Raw genomic sequence first — 19,742 nt, 5'->3', positions numbered from 1 at the left:
CTAAGCGAGCATTGTTTTTTTACACTATCTTCAAGGTGAGAACATCCTTTCTTCAATATGGAGACAAAACTGTGTGCCAGTGGGGTGAAACCACTATTGTATATATTTTTATGCCATATGTAAATGTCATGACCTTTCCTGGTTGACCCTGCTTCCTCTGGCCAGCTCGTGACTCCTCCCCCTTTCTTCCCCATAAAGGCTGTCATGCCACAAGCCTGCCCCCAGTTCGTGTCCGGGTCAGTGTGAGCAACCCATGCAGGGATGCTGTCCATCTTTTGTAACTAAAAGCCTTCAGTCTTGGCAACTTCAGTCTTTGTGTAATTGATCGTGCATCAACCAGCCCAGTCAAAGCTCCATAATTTTTTTTATATACCTCTATGGGCCTTGAAATAAAGGCAACCATCCATCTGCCTTCCAACATGGCTGCTGAATTTGCATTCTAACTCTGTTTCATATACGTGAATTTACAAATCCCTCTGAAGCACTGCACCAAGTAGTCTTCGTCCTTTTAAAGAATAATTTCCTTTCTATTCTTCCTTTCACAGTACAAACCACCCTTTTCCCACATTATGCCTCCTCTACTAATGTCTTGCCCTGATTTAAACTATTGTCATTAAGTTTATTGTCATCTGATTGCACAAGTACAACCTGGCAAAACAGCGTTCTCCAGTCCTTGGTGCAAAACAGGCAGACACACAACCAGTCAATACACACATACAGACGAAAAATGCTAGGACAATTATTCGTGCATACAAATAAATGAATAAATATTGTTTCATGAATATGAGAATCTTGGATGATTCATGTGAGCAGTTCCTTTAGTCATTCAGCATTCTCACCACCCCATGGGAAGAAACTGTTCCTCAGCCTGGCGGTGCTGGCTCTGATCTTCCTGTTTCTCTTTCCCAATGGGAGCAGCTGAAAGATGCTCTGTGCAGGGTGGAAGGGGTCCTCAATGATTTTATGTGCCCTCTTCAGACAACAATCCTGGGAGATCACGACGATAGGTGGAGGGAGACTCCAGTGATCCTCTCTGCTACTCTTATGGTCGTGTAGATTGACCTCTTATTTATTTCTCTCCAGCACCTAGACCATTCCGTGATGCAGCTTCTGCTTTCGGTATTACTTTGGAGATGTTTTGTGTCCTCCTAACAACTTGCTAATCAACATCAGCAACTTTGGCTACAATGCACATGTTCTTTACTCATTATATCAACAGCAAATGGATTGGACTTTCAGTGTCCAAAAAAAAGCTCTTCTCATGGAAGCAGAGATTCTAAATGCATCTTGCATCTGTTTTACCGCTATAATCGCGCTGCCAAAGTCCCAATGGTGTTTCAAATACCAAGAGGACTAAAAGTAATGACTCTGGCATACTTTTCCCAAAGAAGCAGTAGAGGTGGACTAGTCAGAAGATCTACATATTGGTAGTGCAAAAGAAGTACTCAAAAAGAAGATATGTAAAAAGAGAGAAATGTAAAGAAAGAAATTAAACAATATGCAATACAGAAGGAAAACAAATATTCAGTAATAAATAATGTGCAAAATAATAGTTCTTAAATCAGTGATTGAGTTTCTGGTTTAGGAGTCTGATGGTGGAGGGATAGCAACTGTTCCTGAACCTGATGGTACAAGTCTTGTGGCACCTACACCTCTTTCCTGATGGCAGCAATGAGAACAGATCTGGGAGGTGTGGATCCTTGATTACTGCTGCTCTCTGACAGTAGTGTTTTATGTAGATTTTCTCAATGCTGGGGAGAGTTTTGCCCATGATGTAGTGGGCTGTGCCCACTACGCTTTGCAGGGCTTTCTGCTCAAATATTGATGCTGCCGTTTCAGGGCGTGATGCAGTCAGTCAGCATACTTTCCTCTGCCCATCTGTAGAAGTTTGCCAAAGTTTCCAATGTTATATCAAACCTCTACAAACTTCTGAGGAAGTAGAGGAACTGACACTTTATCCCCATACTTTTGTATGGGGTCCAGAAAAGTTCCTCCGAGATAGTTAGATTAGGTTGATATGATTGTTGCATCTGTAAATTTAAAGATTGGTTTGGAATGATATTCAGCTGTACAACCGAGGGTGTAGATGGAGTATAGTCATTGACTGAGTACATATCCTTGAGGAATGACGGTGCTGCTTGTGCTCAGAATCAGAATCAGATTTAATGTCATGAAGGTGTCACAAAATTTGTTGTTTTGCGGCAGCCATATTGTGCATTACAGGTGAAAGTTGCTATAAATTAAAATTCAGTAAATACAAGATTTAAAAAAAATAAATACTGTAATTAGTGCAAAAAATGGAGGCTGTAAGAATAGGTTCAATGTCCATTCAAAAATCTAATGGTGGGGGGGTGGGGGGGGGAAGCTGTTTTTGTAATGTTGAGTGTGTGTCTTCAGGTTCTGTACTTCCTTCCTGATGGGAGCAGTAAAAAAAGGGCATGGACTGGATGATGAGGGTCCTTGATGGTAGATGCTGCCTTCTTGAGACACTGGCTCTTAAAGATGTCCATAATGAAGTGAAGACTAATCCCATGATGGCACTGACTATGTTTGCAACCCACTTTAGCCCTTTCCTGGAGGACATTTTGTCTTGAAATTCACTGATTGTAGACTGTGAGTCCATGAATAATCATCAAACATACTTGTCCTTGGCATCCAGGTGTTTTGAGGCTGAGTGGAGAGTAAAGATGGCATCTGGTGCATATTTGTTTGGCTAAGAATTCCAGTACTTTCACTAAAATTTCCAACATTTGGAGTATTTTTCATTTATCTTTCAAAGAGATGCACTGTTTACCTTCTCATCGATCAGTACTGTAAACGTAGTGCAATTGACGTCTGTTTTACCGGTGACTGTGTCAGTGCTTGATGTTTCTTTGACTTCCATCAATTTATTTTTCAGGTTAACAAATTTGCTTTTCCCATGGTCAAATATCTCTACTCAAACCAGATTGCACTTGGTTAAAACAGCTGCACTTTTGATTCTACTTTTGTGAGTTTCCTAATATTGGAGAGACCACTCGTGACGTCCCTCCAGAGTAGAACAGTTCCATCTCTGCATAGAACATGAAGCCACTGCTGGTACTTGTGGTTAGCACTCAACTTTTCCAGCCCTTACTTGCAGCCTCATTCAGAGGCCTTTCCTGCAGTGAGCAGGGGATCGTGAAGGCAGCAGAACTGGCAGTGGAACACATAAATGCAAACCAGCCAGGGGGATACAAGTATGTGTTGAATAAAATTGAGAATGCCCAGGAAAATAGAGGGGTAAGTATGAAGCATTGTGCTCAGCTGTAGGATTTGAGAAGCACAGAAGGAACAGCACGTAGTTGTGTCCCATAAAAATTCGAGAAACAGATTTGACTGAGGATAATGAGCTTTGTTTTGTTTTATACACTCTGACATCAACATAGCACCACGATTAGTTAGTTACAGCACTGTGAATTTGGGGCAGTCTGGAGAGAGTGGCACCTTCAACACAGCATTTACAGCCAATGTAAAGTTAATTTGCCATTCTCCTTTTTCAGAAACTGACAGATATGCTGTACCCTGTCAGCATTATCTGCAATAGATAACAGGAATAATGGCCAACCATTGTTATAATAGATTTTGATCAAAAAATTGTGATGACCATTGGTGATAAAGAACACATAAAGCAAAACTTTCTCAGGGCAGCAATTCTCATTATGTTTATTTTTCTCACACAGATCATTTCTCAGCACAGGAATCTCTCACATTTACTATTTCTTACTGTTTAGCAAGGTGTAGCCTATTGTTGCTGGGGAATATTCATGAAGCAGCAATTGACATGCATATAGAACATAGAACATGATGAGGTGCATAGACTAGGTATAAAAAGTCCATTAAATAGAGCAGATGGAATCAGCAGTTTATTTCTTCTTTTGTAAGGCCAGGGCAAAGTTTGGCAGAAAAGCTACAGGTGAACAGAATTGATGATGCGACTGTACAAGGTACTGGTGAGGCCACATCTGGAGTACTGTGTGCAGTTCGGGTCTCCTGACTTGAGGAAGGATGGACTGGCTTTGGAGGTGGTCCAGAGGAGGTTCATCAGGTTGATTCCAAAGATAAGGTTCTGAGGAGAGATTGACTTGTCTGGGAATGTACTTGCTGGAATTTAGAAGAATAAGAAAGAATCTTATAGAAATGTATAAAATTGTGAAAGGCATAGATAAGATAGAGATAGGTAAGTTGTTTCCATTGGTGAAGGAGACTTGAACTTGGGGACATAGCCTCAAGATCTGGGGTAGTAGATTTAGGATAAAATGAGGAGGAACTGCTTTTGCCAGAGGGCGGTGAATTTATGGAATTTTCTACCCGTTGAAGCAGTGGAGGCTATCTCTTGTATATTTAAGACATGGTTGGATAAATTTTTACAAAGTAGTGGAATTAAGGGATACAGGTGTAGTGAACTGAGATTCACTAGAAGTGTCCTGTACTAACGACTGGTCCCATCTCCCGGCTCCACCCCAGGGGTCCGTATATAATCCTGGTTTCCCACCTAAACTCTGAACCCCTCTGAAGCCTGTTCATGAACCCTACCTGTGTTGTAAGCTAATAAAAGCGTTAGTTCTCCCTCCAGTCGAGTGTGAACTTTTATCTACGCTACAATAGGGAAAAGCAGTAAGTGATTAGCCTATCATCAGATCAGCCATGATCTCATTGAATGGTTGATCTGATGATCTTATGTTGAGACAGGACTAATTTTATTTCATTGCATTTTCATGTCTTTCAGAAGCGAGGCACATCTCCTGTTTACTTTGAATTTGAGATACTTGAAACAAGATGTCTCGCTCTGAATCCAAAACCTGTGGCACAGTGTGAAGTACGATCAGGTCCTGAAGCTGTAAGTTTCTCTTTGGAATAGTTTGATGTTTTCAAAAGGTATCATTTAGAGTAACATGAGGAAAAGCTTCCCTCTTAGCCAGCATCCTTCTTTACAAACTGATTTAGTCAACACCCAGCTGCAAACGTATTCAAACAAGTAAATCAGTAAATGCTGGGGTCAAATGCAATATACAAATGTGCGGAGAAACTCAGCAGGTCATGTAGCAGCCAAAGGAAGTAAAATGAAACTAACATTTCGTGTCTGGGCTCTTCGTTAGGAAAAGAGGCAGGTGCCTGAATAAAAAGGTGTGCAGTGGTGGGGATGAGAGGGGGGCGGGGTGCAGGAGGGGAGGAATGGAAGGGGAGAAGCTCAGGCTATGTAGATACAGGTGGGAAAGTTGAAGAGAAAAATGCTGAAAAGTGATAGAGGGGGAGAGCAGAGGGTAGCTCACTGAGAGGACCCCACCACCCCTTCCCTTCCTTCCCCTACCCATCTCTCAATGTCTTCCATTTTAATTTGACCAGTACTAACTCTTGGCCCTTCAGTCTTTACCCCACTCCATTTTATGTTTGGTATCACCTCTTCCAATCCTAGACTCAAGGAAGGGTCCTGACTCAAAACATTGACAATCCATTTCTCTCCATGCATCCTGCCTGACCTGCTGAGACCTTCCTCTTTTTGCAGCATACCACCTAATGCCACTTATCATTGTTTAGATATTCTAACAAAGTAGTTTTCAAACTGCCCCCCTCCCTAAATTCTCATTCCACCTTATGCAATCCCTATGCAATAAGTACTCTGTAGTTAGTTAGGGATTGCTTAAGGTGATATGTGAGTGGAAAAAAAAGGTTGAGAACTACAGCCAAAGGCACTCTGTGGCTAGTAAGGAATTATTAATGTGGTATTTGAGTGGAAAAAAATGTTGAGAATAACTATTAGATGTTACCTTTAGAAATTAACAAATGATTTTTTTTATCATCAATCCGGTCTGCTAAGGAATATTTTCATTAATGTTGGGCACCCACTCACTTCTGGCATTAGTAACATGTGCAATATGACAAATTTTGACTGTGGGGAATAAAAGTCTAACTTGGTTTTCATCTCAGCTGACTCTTAGCTTAATACACTGAATAAAGATTTAGAATGGGAAATCAATTTGTCTTTTTTTTAATTAGAACCCACCAGTGTTCCATTATTGAAATTGCAGTAAGTCTCAATATGCAATATGAACTGTCAAATCAGAAACTTTCTGGAAGGCCAGTCTATCAGCATGCTCTGATATTGGACACAAAATGGCGTTCAACCTTGCCAGTCTTGGCAGAGGATCTCAGAAGCCGTAACTTGTTTTATGATTCCCCGCCCGCCTCCCCCCACCCCCCAAACCTTCTTCTATCTGCAGGCTACACACAGTGAGGACTCCATGGTCAGTCATTTTTGGTACAGGGATTGGGCCAGCACAATATGGCTGCTTACATTTCATTGTGATCTTAGGTTATGTAATGAAAAACTGAGAATGGGAGTAAGAGACATGGGAATGCTGCTTGGATGTCAGTTTTTTTTGGAATATTTTATTTTTGATTTTCAAAGACATACAAATCCAAACAAACAACAGTCTCTTCCAACAATAGTATATAGCATACAGAGTCTATTTTTTACCCCTACCCCTCTCTCCCATACCCTAATATAACAAAGAAAAAAATTATATAAATTTAAAAAAATGCAAATAACCAAATGTTGGTAAATTCACAAACCCTTAAGGGAACTTGAGAAAAACCAAAGAAACCTAAAATATAAAAAAAAGATAAGGAACAAAATACAAGAGCTTGTCATCTATGCCTCAACCCACTTCATTGATCTCAATCGTTTCACTACTGCCACAGATTGTTGCATTTCCTTTATTCAAAAGGGGTATAATTATATCTGCATGCCAATGTGCTGCAGATAGGGTTCCCACATCCTAACAAATGTGCCATATTTCTTCCTCAAATTGTACATGATTTTCTCCAAGAGAACTTCATTTCCGTATTCCATTGACTTATCGAAAGTCGGACTTCCACATGACCATTATACACTTCCTGGCTACCAACAAGGCAACCTTCACAAACCAAATTTGGTATCTGGACAGTTTAAAACTCATGATGTCAGTTATTCTTGCAGAAAAAGGAGTGCAAAAAGTTTATCGTTTGCGGTATTTTATGGCTGCTCAGATCTCAGTTCTGCGTTAAAAATACTTCATGAGCAATGACAATTAAATTATAAATAAATAATGACAGACTTTTCTTTGTTAGATTTCAGGTGACTGTAAAATGAAATTAAAAATGAATAGTACAACACAATGCATCGAGGTCCACAAGTACTGGTGCTTAATATCACCGGGTGAGTCAGAGGTTTCTGTGATTGTGATCTTTATTGGGCTGAACAAAGATGGCAGTTTTGTTTGTTGACTAGTGCAATATTGCTTAAACTTTGAGACATTCAATTATAAAATAGCTCAGCTACCAATGATTTACTTTTTGCGCTTTGATAGTTCAACCCCCAAACCCCACCCAGGTGGGGTGGAATTTACATTGAGTGACTTGTTTTATGATGTATGATGTTCCCAATGCTTTCTTCAGCCTTCACATATTAAACTTTTGTGATTTTCTTTTCATTACGAACATTGTCGCTGGGACCATAAGAGAACCTGCTCAAGGCTACACAAGGCAAATTGCAGAAACTACCCCATCATTTTTTTCTTGGCTTGGCTTCGCGGACGAAGACTTATGGAGGGGGTAAATGTCCACGTCAGCTGCAGGCTCGATGGTGGCTGACGAGTCCGATGCGGGACGGGCAGACACGGTTGGAGCGGTTGCAGGGGAAAATTGGTGGGTTGGGGTTGGGTGTTGGGTTTTTCCTCCTTTGTCTTTTGTCAGTGAGGTGGGCTCTGCGGTCTTCTTCATAGGAGGTTGCTGCCCGCCGAACTGTGAGGCGCCAAGATGCACGGTTTGAGGCGAGATCAGCCCACTGATGGGGGTCAATGTGGCAGACACCAAGAGATTTCTTTAGGCAGTCCTTGTACTTCTTCTTTGGTGCACCTCTGACACGATGGCCAGTGGAGAGCTCGCCATATAACACGATCTTGGGAAGGCGATGGTCCTCCATTCTGGCGAACGTGACCTACCCAGCGCAGTTGGATCTTCAACCGCATGGATTCGATGCTGTCGGCCTCTGCCATCTCGAGTACTTCGATGTTAGGGATGAAGTCGCTCCAATGAATGTTGAGGATGGAGCGGAGACAACGCTGGTGGAAGCGTTCTAGGAGCCGTAGGTGATGCCGGTAGAGGACCCATGATTCGGAGCCCATCATTAACCAAGGGTGTACAGCGGAGAAACAAACAGTCCTTGTCACATCTTATTTCATCTAATTCCATCAATGTAGCCATGGCGTGATCAATGACCACTGGCAGACATGAAGCAGGTAGTCAAAGTCTTTATTGATCAGAAGACCCAGACATGCCTCCACATGCTGCTGGCTCACGTCCAAGGCAGGTATGAGAGAGAGAGGAGACTAGGGATCTCAGCCTTCATTAGGAGATCTTATGGGGAGGGCTACAAGTACAGAAGGCAGACCAGCCTGCCCAGCCCAGTGAGGACATGCCCGGACATGTCTGCAGTACCATGTTCCACCTCAGTAGCTTTCTATTCTTTTCTTCTTCATTTAGTGTGATAGTACAGATCTATCACCAATGTACATAGTGTATATAGTTACTGTATCTAGACTGTGCTTACAGCGATTGGCTGAGAGCTAAGCCACACCTATTGTTTGGGCCTTAAAGGGTTGTGTCCCTAGCCAGGTCGGATCATTCCGGACTGGTCGGCCACCTGTGAAGAGCTCCGGTCTTTTGCTAATAAAAGCCTTGGTTTGGATCAACAAGTCTTTGGTTCTTTCGACGAGCTCTACATTTAGTTTTCCCTTAAATGCATGCATCTGTTCTACTTCTGTCAAATATTTCAAGTGATGGCAGGTTTGACGCTTACAGTGACCACAGTAATCTATAGTTAGCTGCAGTTTATGAAAACACAGTAAAATTCCCTGGGGCTCACAAAATCAGTGAACCGGTGCGGACTTGAAAGGCCGGTGTTTCCGCTCCGTAAATGGTTATATGGTTATTAAATGCTGAAGGAAAGAACAAATATCGAAAGATAAATTCTTAGTAATTTAGTAAAGAATCATTTGTTTTACATGGGAACAAGCATTAGAATATTTATTTTGAGAATATAGTTTTCATAATTTACTTGAAGAAAGTTTTGCTATGAGTTAAAAATAATATCAAGGCTTTGCTGCTTTTTGGCTTTAATTGCAGATTCAGATGACATGGTTCTGAGCCGGTGTCCAGGTTGCCCACATCGTATGGCTTTAAATCATTCAGATGCCAGTTATGCAGCTGCAGTAGGACTGCAAAAATATAACCAAAACAACAACAGAACAAATAATTATGCTGTACAGGAAATAACAAGAGCTTCCTACCAGGTAGGCTAAATGTTAACTGCATTGTTTTTAGCATATTTTAAGAAAAGAAAATAACTATTCTATTATTGTCTGCTGGAATATGGGGCAGAACTGTGGAAATGGAATGGCAAAGATAATAGTCCCCTACGCTGTAACAATAGTCCTCTAAAAGTAAAACATAAAAGTTTTCCACAAGTAAAATCTTTCAGGAAGTCTCTAGATTTTGAGATCTAATGCCCAGGTGTGTTATTGGCACTAAAGGTCCCAGTAAGACATTTTATATCTGAGAATATTTCAGTGATTACAACAAATGGATATAATTGCTGATTGTTGCTGAACCCTCCAAAATTCCTAAGTTTGGACATTCACTCGTGTTTGCATTGTAGAGTCAGGACGATACTTGAAGCAAACAAAATCACCAGTGACTTTAAATATTTCTTTGTTAAATCAGAATTCTGATTCTGATTATAAACTTGACAGTGCACAGCTGTTGGAAAAGGATTTGTCAGAACCCAGATCAAAATTAATAGAAAAACAAAGTGAAGGTAGTGATCTTCCTGAAGTTAGAGAGAAAGCATTCTTTGATAAGGAAATTAAGAAAGTGCCAGTTAGATATTATTTTAATGAGGTTTTATTAATGATAAAATGGAGGTCACAGGAGGTGCCTACTAATGAAGAATGAACAGTGGTTCACCAGGTTGTAATTCCTAGAGCCTAGAGATGTGAGATTTTGAACACAGCTCAACAAACGCCTTTTGGTGGACACCTTAGGGTAAAGGAAGCTACCTGTAAAATTATGAAACAATTTTATTGGCCAAATTTAAGAAAAGATGTTAAAAGATTTTGTAAGACCTGTCATACTTGTCAAGTTGCAGGGAAACCTAATCAAGGTCCCACAGTGGCACCTTTAAAACCTAATCAGGGTCCACCAGTTGCAATTTTAAAACCTATTCCTGTTTTTGGAGAAGTTTTTTTTAAAGTAATTTGGACTGTGTTGGTCCAATGCCCAGAACAAAAACTGGAAAGAAATGTCTGTTGACTATTATGTGTGCCGTTTCCAGGTTTCCTGAGCAATCCCACTCAGGAATATTAAAGCAAAAACTGTGTCTGGGGCTCTAGAAAAAAATTTCAGTTCATTTGGTCTGCCTAAAGAAATACAATTAAATCTGTGAAGGAATTTTATGTCAGGTGTATTTCAACAGTTAGTTTATAAATTAGGAGCTAAACAAATTGCATTGTCTGCATATTACCCAGAATCTCAGGGAGCTTTGGAAAGGTTTTATTCAATTTTAAAAACTATGTTGAGGATTTATTGTTGTGAGAATGAAAAGAATTTGGATAAAGGTGTTCATTTACTTTCATTTGAAGTAAGGGAATTGGTATTTGGTCATGAAGTTAGAGGTCTTTTAATGATGCTAAAAAGAACAGTGGGTTAATGAAAGTGTGCATTTGAATTCGTTGGATTATGTTTCAAAGTTTAAAGATCATTGGGAAAAATTGTGTAAGATAACTGAGGAGAATTTAAAAGTGGCTCAAGATAAAATGAAAGTCTGGAATAACAAAAACAAGACAGAGAATTTTTAAACTGGAGATAAAGTGTCAACTCTTTTTCCCACAATTTCTAATCCTCTTAGAGCAAATTTTTCAGGTCTTTATGAAAGAGAATCTAAAATAAATGAAGTAAATTATGTGGTTAAACCTCCTGATGGGAAGCATAAGACACAGAATTGTCACGATCACGTTAAAACTTTATGTTGAGAATTTGGATGTTAGCCAGAAGCAGCCTTCACCAGAAGTATTAGTTGTGGAAAAGCCAAATCCTTTACAAAGATATATTTATAAAAGGTTATTGGGGTGTTCCTTCAACAGAAAAAGGAAAGGAAATTTCAGCCTTTGCAACCTCATTGGGTTTATAGGAGTGCTCCAGGAACATTTCAGAGGATGGTGAATTCTGTAATTCAAAATTTAAAACGTACAGATGCTTATATTGATGATTTGGTTAAAGAGAATGATACATGGGAAGAAGGTATCACTGCAGCAGAGAAACTGTGTGATGAACTTTTGAAAGCCAATCTTGCTAGCAGGAAATTCTGTAAAAACTTTGCTGGTATTGCTCTTTCCCTGACTAATGTTTTGAAGAAGAGTGAAAAGTTTATCAAGAAGCATTTGATAAACTGGAAGGCATGTTATATCACAAATCTGTACTCAAATCAGTTGATTTTGAGAAGCCATTTGCTTATCCAGATATTGAATTTAGATGTTACTTCTGCAATATTTGCTTGTACCATGTTGTGTAAGAACATAATATTTGAAGTTAATATAGAATTATATAAGTTATGTAGTGGGCTTGGTTACAGGGGTACACACACCATAGCATATTTGGCAAACACCATGGGAACAAGAACAAGAGCAGATTGAATGGACCAAATGGCCTACTTCTATTCCTTTATCTGATCTTGTGAAGATGTTAGTTTGGAAATGCTGAGAAGAGCAGACAAGCCAATAATGGAATTAAAATGGATCACCATAGATGTCAGGACAATGTGTGCTATAAGGGAACAGTATTGGGTACATACAGTCTCGTGCTGGCAGTACTGCAAACCCCAGATCCATTTGAGTGACAGGTGCCAGATTTCGCAAAAATCAAATGTTGGAACGGGAGAGGTTTTGCAAAACAGACTAAAGCTGTGATGTTAGGTCACATGGGAAGAGAGACATTTTAAATGAGAAGACTTGAAGAATGGAGAAGCCAAGACCCTATGGCACATACAGGGGTAAAGCAGTAATCTCTAGAAAGAGAGGAAGATACCAGTCTGTACTATATTATCCTTATCAAAGGAGATATCCTGGAAAGAGAGGAGTAAAACAGTAATTTCTAGAAAGAGAGGGAGATACTGATCTCTACTATTTCACAGTAGCTGGGACCCTTAGTTAGTTAGACCCTTGTGAAACAAGGGGTTGAATTACAGTAACTAGAACATGCTGATATGTTACTTCTAATAAAAGGGGCCTACAGAAATAAGTGGATTTCGAAAGGGAGAACACTTCTCGACTGCTCTTTGGACGATAAAGGGTGCAGGTTCATAAAGGAAAGAAACTCCTTTAGCTCTTAAGAAGCTAAGGGGGAGTTGAAGAGTTTAAGATGAAATTTCTTCCTGGGAAAATAGCTCAACAAGATTTGTGAGTTTGAACAGTCTAAGGACTAAGTCAATGTTAACAAACACTTCATTAATGCTTTAAGCAACAATTTAAAAGAAATTGATGTTTCATAATCCCTTCTGAACTACAATAGACCTTCAAGTTCAACAAGATTTTAAAATACTGGGCCTTAAAAATAACTTTTCAGACTCAAGTTTAAACTGAAATAGTTTGGACTTTAACACACACACACACACATTTGTACAATTACATTTGCACAGAGTTGGGGGGGGGGGGGAATTTAAGATTAGAGTTCAGTAAAGTTAGAGTTAAGTGAGAACTGTTATGTGATTAATAGTTTAATAAAAACTATTATTTTCAATTTACCACAGTCTGGTGACTTTTCCGTTGCTCTTCCTATGTTAGAGCTAGTTAAGGGCTTTCTAGTTCGTAACACTCCCTATCAATGTACCTAACTGACATCCTGTTCAGATCATCACCTAAGGTTAAGGCCTGCTCACACTGTAAAAAACGAGGCAAATAATATGTTATTGATCTGATCCAATTTTGCTATAACAGAATATCCAGAACTAAAATGATGTTGTGGCAGTCTCCTGTCAAAAGGAAGTGGTGATGGCTGTTATTGTGATGGTAGCACATTGGCGTGAAAATCAGAATATACCCCTAGTGAAAAGCACAATAAGATATGTACATTTAAACTTTCTGCTGGTATTTATTTAGATTTTTTACTATTATTGATGTAATAATTTAATGTGGTTATTCCACTGTTATCTATTGTTGAATGTGTTTTTATTCAGATGCTTACTGGGAAGAAAATTTTTGTTGAATTTGTAATCCAGGAAGCTTCTAATTGTCAGAATTGTCCAGTGAATGAAGGCAAATTTGCTTCTGCTGTAAGTATTGCTGTTGTGCACACAACTAGTCCAATTAATCATAGGGATTCGACCAGAAAATTTCCTGTGTATCACTGGAGGAAAATCTCCATTTGTAAGGTTGGAAAGTATAAATTTTTAAAAATATTATTCTTACTTTGCAGAACAAGGGTTTCTGCACTGCATCTGTCTATAAACCCATTTTTGGGCAAGAGAAAATTAAAGTCAATTGCGAATTCTACAGACCAAAGGTAATGTATTGCCGGGAAGTTTCGTTAGAATAGGAATCTCAAAATGGCTGTCTTTTTTTCTATCTCTGTAATCCATCATCCCAATATCTGCAATTGCCCCCATCTTCACAACCCTTTGGGGTATCTATACTCTTCTAATTTTGACATTTTGGTCATCTCAATCCTACCTGCAGTTCATTGGCAGATATACATTTAGCTGCCAAGGTCCTAAATTCTGGAAGGCATCCTCAATCTCTTTGCCTCTATTCCCCTGATTCCCTCTTAAACCCTACCTCTTTGACTAAGTTGTCGCTTGTTCTAAAGGTTCCCTTTGACCCAGTGCCACTGTTTATTGCTCATGCCGCTGTAAAGAGTCATGTGCTTGTCACATGACAAGTTGTCACTTGTCTCATGGATCTGCAACTAAAAGATGATGAGAGAAATCAGCTTGGAAACAACAGTGTATGCATCCTTTTTTGATGCTGTAGTCAATCTTGAGAAGCTGGAGGAAGAGGTTGTTTGGAGCAAGAGGGGTCAGGTAACCTGAGGAGCGGCAGTAGTTAGAATTGAAAAAGGGGCAAGGCGGCAGCAGGAACTGGATTGGAGGAAGAAGCTGAGTATCACTATAAAAGTGTGGGACTGTGTAGTGGAGCGATCATCAAGGGGGCGTTCATCATCAGAGAGGCTGAGTCAGAGTGGTAAGGCTTTGGCTCAACAGGCTTCGACAGATTCAGCAGGTAGGTACAGCTAAGGTTTTAAATACAAGCAGGTTTTAGATTTTTTCTCCTCCATTGGGAATGGCAGACAAGGCAGGGGAATGCTCATCTTGCAAAATATGGGTCATCAGGGAAGCCAGCAGTATCACTGATGACTTCATCTGCGAGAATTGCATCCAGCTGCAGCTCCTGACAAACTGAGTTAAGGAATTGGAGCTGGAGTTGGATGAATTTTGGATCATTTGGGAGGCAGATAGGGTGATAGACAGGGGTTATAGGCAGAAGGAGGGTAGATGGGTGACAGTCAGGAGAGGTACAGGGAACAGGCAAGCAGTACAGGGTTGGCTGTTCCTCTCAATAACACGTACACCACTTTGGATACTGTTAGGGGGATGACCTACCAGGGACAAGCCATGGTGATTAGGTCTCTGGCATGAAATCTGGTCCTGTGGCTAAGAAAGGAAGGAAGGAAAAGAGGCAAGCTGAAGTGATAGGGTATTCCACAGTTATGGGGTTAGAGGTTCTGTGGAAGAGATCGAGTATCCCGGATGGTACGTTGTCTCTGTAGTGCCAGGGTCTGAGGTATCTCAGATCAAGTTCACAGCATTCTCAGGAGGGAGGGTGAGCAGCCAGATGTTGCAGTCCATATAGGGACCAATGACTTTGGTATGAAGGGTGAGGAGGTCCTGCAAGGAGAGTTCAGGGAGTTAGGCACTAGGTTGAAGTAGAGGATCTCCAGGGTTGTGATCTCAGGATTGCTACCCATGCCATTAGCTAGTGAAGTCAGAAATAGGAGGATAATGCAGCTTTACATGTGGCTAAAGATGTGGTGCAGGAGGGAGGGCTTCAGATTTCTGGACCATTGAGAACTCTTCCAGGGAAGCTGGGCCATGTTCCGTTAGAACGGTATGTTCCTGGACTGGAAGGGGACTAATATCCTTGTGGGAAGGTTTGCTAGTGCTGCTCCGGTGGGTTTAAACTAGATTTGCATGGGAATGGGAAGCAGAGTGCCAGATAGAGGAGAGGAGGAAGGAAAAGATGATGTGAGAATTGCATGCATCATTAGAAGTCAATGAGTTGTACGTGGTGGACATGTTCTCAGGTGCATCTATTTCAATGCAAGGAGTATTGTAGGAAAGGAAGACCAAGTTAGAATGTGGATTGGCACAAGGAATTATGATGTGTCAGCATTAGTGAAACTTGGTTGCAGAGGGGCAGGACTAGAAGCTCAGTGTTCCAGGCTTCCACTGCTGCATATGAGATAGACCAGGGTTAGTGGGGGAATAAAAGGTGGAGGAGTGGCATTTTAAGTTTAAAGTTTTAAAATTTTTAATTAAAAAATATTTAGACATATAGCATGGTAACAGGCCATTTTGGCCCATGATCCTGTCCCTCCCAATATACACCCAATTAACCTACACCCCCGGTACGTTTCGAATGGTGGGAGGAAACCAGAGCCCCTGGGGAAAACCCCTGCTGACATGGGGACAATGTACAAACTCCTTATAGACAATGCAGGATTCTAACCCTGGTCCCGATTACTGGTGCTGGGAAGGCATTGCACTAACCGTTATACCAATGCTGCCTATTGCTTGTCAGGGAAAATATCACAGTGGTGCTCAGACGGGACAGACCAGAGGGCACATCTACTGAGGCTAAATAGGTGGAGCTGAGGAATGGTAAAGGTATGACCACACTCATGGGATTGTATTATAGACTGCTCAATAGTCAATGAGAATTGAAGGAGCAAATCTGTAGAGAGATAGCAGACAACTGCAGGAAGCATAAGTAGGAGACTTTAACTTTTCACATATTGACTGGAAGCCCATACTGTAAAAGGGCTGGATGGCTTGGGAATTTGTCAAATGTGTTCAGTAAAGTTTTCTAAATAAATATATAGAGGTACCAACTAGAGAGTTTGCAATATTAGGGAATGAGACAGGACAGGTGACAGAAGTATGTGCAGCGGAACATTTTGGGTCCAGTGATTATAATGCCATTAGTTTCAAGTTAATTATGGAAAAGGATTAGTCTAAGCCTTGGGTTAAGATTCTAATTTGGAGAAAGTCCAATTCTGAGGAAATGAGAAAGGATCGAGAATGCATGGATTGGGATACATTGTTTTTGGGCAAGAATATGTGAGGTAAGTGGAGGACCATCAAAGGTGGAATTTTGACAGCACAGAGTTTGTATGTTCCTGTCAGGATTAAAGGTAAGGCTAGTATTGCATGGGGAACCTTGCTTTTCAAGGGATATTGGGCATCTGGTTCGGAAGAAGAAAGAGGTGTATAGCAGGTATAGGGAATGGAGCAAATGAGGTAAATGAGGAGTATAAAAAATACAGGAAAAACCTCGAAAGAAATTAGGAAGGCTAAAAGAAGACATGAGGTTGCTTTGGCAGACAATGTGAAGGAAAATCCTAAGGGTTTCCACAGCGAAAGAGCAAAAGGATAGGGACAAAATTGGTCCCCTTAAAGATCAGAGTGGTCAGCTTTGTATGGAACCAAAAGAAATGGGGGAGATTTTAAATTTTTTTTCCTCTATCAGTATTCACTCAGAAAATGGGCAGAGTTGTGAGAAATAAAGAAAACAGGCAGTGAGATAATGGAACCTATACAGATTAAAGAGAAGTGCTTGCTGTCTTAAAGCAAGTAAGGGTGGATAACCCCCTAGAACCTGATAAGAAATTCCCTTGGATCTTGAGGGAGGCTAGTATAGAAATTGCAGGGGCTCTGGCAGAAATATTTAAAATGTCTTTAGCCATTTTAGTGTGGGGCCGGAGGATTGGATAGTAGCTCACATTGTTCCGTTGTTTAAGGCCTTTGACAGGGTCCCATATGGGAGGTTAGTCAGAAAGGTTCAGATGGTAGGTGTTTATGGTGAAGTAGTGAACTGGATTCAACAATGGCTGGACAGGAGAAGCCAGAGAGTAGTGGTGGTTGATTGGTTCTCAGACTGGAGGCCTGTGACTAGGAATGATGTTTGGACCATTGTTGTTTATCATCTATATCAATGATCTGGATGATAATGTGGTAAATTGGATCAGAAAGTTTGCAGTTGACACTAAGATCAGAGGAATTGTGGACAGTGAAGAAAGTTTTCAAAGCTTGCAGAGGGATCAGAACCAGGTGGAAAAATGGGCTGAAAATGGCAGATGGAGATTAATGCAGAGGTTTTGCATTTTGGAAGGACAAACCAATAAAGGACATACACAGTAAATGGAAGGCCACTGAGGAGTGTGGTAGAATCAAGGGAATCCTGGAATACAGGTATGTAATTCTCTGAAAGTGGTGTCATAGTTGGATTGGGTGGAAAGAAAGCTTTTCGCATATTGGGCTTCATAAATCAAAGTATTGAGTATAGGATTTGCAATGTTGTACTAAACAATGGTGAGGCCAAATTTGGAGTATTGTGTGCAGTTTGCGTCACCTAACTACAGGAAAGATATCAATAAGATAGAAAGTGTGCTGAGAATATTATCTAGGATGTTGCCCAGACTTCAGAAGCTGAGTTACAGGGAAAGATTAAACAGGTTGAAGAATGAGGGGAGATTTGATAGACGTATTTAAAATTATGAGGGGGATAGACAAAGCAAATGTAGATCGGCTTTTCACTTAGGGTAGGTGAGATACAAACCAGAGGACATGGGTTAAGAGTGAAAGGAGAGAAGGTTAGGGGGAACATGAGGGGGAACTTCTTCACACAGCGAGTGGTGAGGTTGCGCCACAAGTTGCCAGTTGAAGTGGTGAATGGGGGCTCAATTTTAACATTTAAGAAGAATTTGGATAGGTACATGGATGGGAGAGGTATGGGGAGGGGGGGCGAGGCGATGGACTGGGCGCAGACCAGTGGGACAACGCAAAAAATATATAGTTTGCCACAGACTACAAGGGCTGAAGGGGCTTGTTTCTGGGCTATAATGTTCTCAGCAAGGAGGTCAATCTGCCCACCATATCTATGATGGGCTTTTGAGGAGCAATTCCAACAGTGCTATTCTCTGGCTCTTCACCTACAACTCTACTAATTATTCTTCCTCAACTGCGTGTACAATTCCATTTTGAAATATCTAAATTATTCCGTATTGCCTTTTACTCTTCGGCCATAATTTTAAACAATGCCTCTGGTCTTTGAATAATGGGACTGGCTTGTCTCTATCTATTCTCCATATTCAAGTCATAGCCCTGTTCAGCTCCATCAAGTTTCCTACATCCTTCTTTGTTCCAAGGAGTATAACTAACCTTGTATCTCTTTCTTGGAACTCCTCTGGTAAATTATAATTTCAATATGTTGTCACTATAAGTGTTTTACTGTGTGCTGCTAGATTTGTCTATTATATGACGTAGCTAACTTGATCTTTTTATTACTGAAGGTGGTAGGCAGTTCAGCAAAGAATAAAGCTACAAGATGTGTCCAAAGAAGACTTGGACTAAAAGCACAAAGAAAAAGAAATAAGAGGCTATCCAATTATAAGAAGAAGCCTGGCAATAAACGGGCAAATCTACATAATGGAACTCCCAGGAGAACTGAATCCTCAGAGGAAGTGCAGGGTGCATTGGGTTTTGTTATAGGCACAGGCAGTAGAAATGGATTTCCAAGACTCCCTGCACCACGAAATACGTGCCCAGGGAGAGCCAGGCACTTTGGAGGAACCAATCAGCCTATCTGATGTGCCTTTGAAATAAATCCAGAGAGGAGATTCGCAATAGACTGAAAATATGTTCTTTGTTAACATCAGGATATTGACTGTGAAGGGCACAGATCTGAAATATATCTTGAAGATGACTAATACGTGATTAGTTTAGTTCAAAAATTTTAAAAGTTTGAAATAAATGTTATCCTTTTTAAAATTCTAATGCACTAGTTTCTCATTTGTGGTTTTATTTAATAATCAGTACAAAGTTTGCTGACCCACATCCAATGCACGTGTCCTCATTCAAAAACCCTCAGCTCCATCACATACTTCTTTCTACTAACCTGCCTCAATCATTCCACTTGATGATTCCTTAATCATCTTTATTTCAGGGAAAGGAACCCAAATTATTCAGATGTTTCTTTGAACTTCTTCACAGTCCAGCAACTATCAAATGTCTGAACTACACAGCACCTTTCCAAACGGTGGACATGAAAATCGCTCTTCTATTAAGTCGATTCAAGCGAAGTCTAGTTTATTATCATCTGATTGCACAATGACAACCCGACAAAACAGTATTCTCTGGTACTCAGTGCAAAATACACAGACATATAACCAGACATAACACACATAAAGATAAATAATACATATGCAGGACAAATATTCACATATAAAATAATTTTTTTCATGAATATGAGCCTCATATGGTTAGTGTGAGTAGGTATTTGGTCATTCAGCATTCTTACTGCCCATAAGAAGAAGGCGCTTCTTAGCCTGGTGGTGCTAGTTTCCTGACGGGAGCAACT

At 40.4% G+C, this 19,742-nt stretch overlaps 1 protein-coding gene across 1 annotated transcript; it reads left to right on the top strand.

Moving 5' to 3' along the window:
• Window positions 1-2,956: 2,956 nt before the first annotated feature.
• LOC138742601 (fetuin-B-like) lies at window positions 2,957-19,159 on the top strand. Its single transcript, XM_069897233.1, has 7 exons — window positions 2,957-3,261; window positions 4,748-4,858; window positions 7,129-7,216; window positions 9,184-9,350; window positions 13,286-13,381; window positions 13,525-13,611; window positions 18,676-19,159. Exons 1-7 carry the CDS (start codon window positions 3,064-3,066, stop codon window positions 18,970-18,972), a joined length of 1,044 nt encoding a protein of 347 aa, XP_069753334.1. The 5' UTR covers window positions 2,957-3,063; the 3' UTR covers window positions 18,973-19,159.
• The last annotated feature ends 583 nt before the right edge of the window (window positions 19,160-19,742 follow it).

Source organism: Narcine bancroftii, chromosome 9, assembly GCF_036971445.1.
Source record: "Narcine bancroftii isolate sNarBan1 chromosome 9, sNarBan1.hap1, whole genome shotgun sequence".
Classification (NCBI taxonomy): Eukaryota; Metazoa; Chordata; class Chondrichthyes; order Torpediniformes; family Narcinidae; genus Narcine; species Narcine bancroftii.
The sequence above is the reverse complement of the archived record's forward strand: the minus strand, read 5'-3'. Positions and strand labels throughout refer to the sequence as shown.

Coding starts and splice junctions, on each gene's coding strand:
- LOC138742601 (XM_069897233.1), top strand. CDS start 3,064: ATGAAGCCACTGCTGGTACTTGTGGTTAGCACTCAACTTTTCCAGCCC. Junction 7,217..9,183: donor CTGGTGCTTAATATCACCGG/GTGAGTCAGAGG, acceptor CTTTAATTGCAG/ATTCAGATGACATGGTTCTG. Junction 9,351..13,285: donor TAACAAGAGCTTCCTACCAG/GTAGGCTAAATG, acceptor GTTTTTATTCAG/ATGCTTACTGGGAAGAAAAT.